At 57.3% G+C, this 1,294-nt stretch overlaps 1 protein-coding gene across 1 annotated transcript; it reads right to left on the reverse strand.

The window, feature by feature from the left end:
• Positions 1-112: 112 nt before the first annotated feature.
• ETH_00043310 (uncharacterized protein) lies at positions 113-956 on the reverse strand (the record flags this gene model as incomplete). Its single annotated transcript, XM_013376424.1, has 3 exons — positions 113-227; positions 411-539; positions 781-956. Coding segments are annotated over 3 exons (420 nt in total), but the record flags the coding sequence as incomplete, so codon positions are not given.
• Positions 957-1,294: the final 338 nt, after the last annotated feature.

Here is a 1,294-nt window from a genome sequence, read left to right on the forward strand (position 1 = left end):
TCGGCGGCACAGCCACAGCAGCGCAATCAGCAACAGCAGCTAAAGCAGCAGCAGCAGCAGCAAAAGCAGCAGCAGCAGCTACTGCAAGAGAGCAGCAACAGCAGCAAATTACCGTTGGCGTGTCTGAATGCTGTAACAATAAGTTTGTCGATGATTTCAAAGACGAGAGACTTGAAAAGATATGCTGCCAGCGGACTTGGCTTCTGCTGCTGCTGCTGCTGCTGCTCCTACAAACCCGCACAATGCAACAGCAGCAGCAACACCGGAACCTAAAACATGTGGTAGCTGGCCTACCCCTGCTGCTGACTGGCTCTTCTGCCGCTGATGCTGGCGTACGCTGCTGCTGCTGCTGCTGCTGCTGCTGCTAATTCTGCTGCTGCTGCTGCTGCAGCAGAATTACAAGCTCTCACCTCGAGAGCTTTCAAGCCGAGACACAGCAGCTCATATCGCTGCTGTAGCAGCTCTCCCTCGGCTGCTGCTTTTTGCTGCTGCTGCTGCAGCACGGAAGCTTGGCAAGCAGCAACTGCTGCAGCGAAGGCCTGCGACGACACAGAGGGGCCCCCAGCAGCAGCAGCAGCAGCAGCAGCAGCAGCAGTTCGTCTTGAAAGCTAGTCTGTCTCTTTTGCCTTTTTTTGTGTTTCCGTTTTTTGTGCCTGTTCATCTTTGGCCCAAGCAATTCCCTCACCTCCCTCAAGCCGCTCTCTTGCTGCTGTTGCTGCTGCTGCTGCTGCTGGTGATGCTGCCGCTGCACTGGCTGCCGCGTGCGTGGTGCATGCGTACCTTGGCCAGCCGAGGCTGCAGCAAGCCCCAAAAGGCTTCCTTTGCATGCGCTGGGATCGTGTCCCAAGAGGCGATCCCAGCAGCATCGATATCCTCCATCCCCACACCCACAATCTGCTGCTGCTGCTGCTGCTGCTGCTGCTGCGCAGACGATAAAGCGGCCTTTTGCTTTCCTCCTGAAACGCCTCAGCAGCAACAGACTCGAACGAGGGGCCTTGTTGGCCGGTGCTGCAGCAAGAGGGGCAGCAGCAACAGCAACAGAAGCAGCTGCAACTACAGCAGCAGCAGCAGCAGCAGCAGGCTGAGGTGAAGAGACACCTGAAGCTTTGCCGCCCCGTCCCTTTTTGCCTTTTCTTTTGCTGTCTTCCTCCCAGTCGCTATCCTGAACACACTCAGCAGCAGCAGCAGCAGCAGCAGCATGCAGCAGCAGCATGCAGCAGCAGCATGCAGCAGCAGCAGGTTGGATGCAGCAGCATTTCAACTGCTGCTGCAGCACTGCAGCAGCCGAGCACTG

Source organism: Eimeria tenella, genomic scaffold (assembly GCF_000499545.2).
Source record: "Eimeria tenella Houghton genomic scaffold, Eth_scaff3428, whole genome shotgun sequence".
NCBI classification, from domain to species: Eukaryota; Apicomplexa; class Conoidasida; order Eucoccidiorida; family Eimeriidae; genus Eimeria; species Eimeria tenella.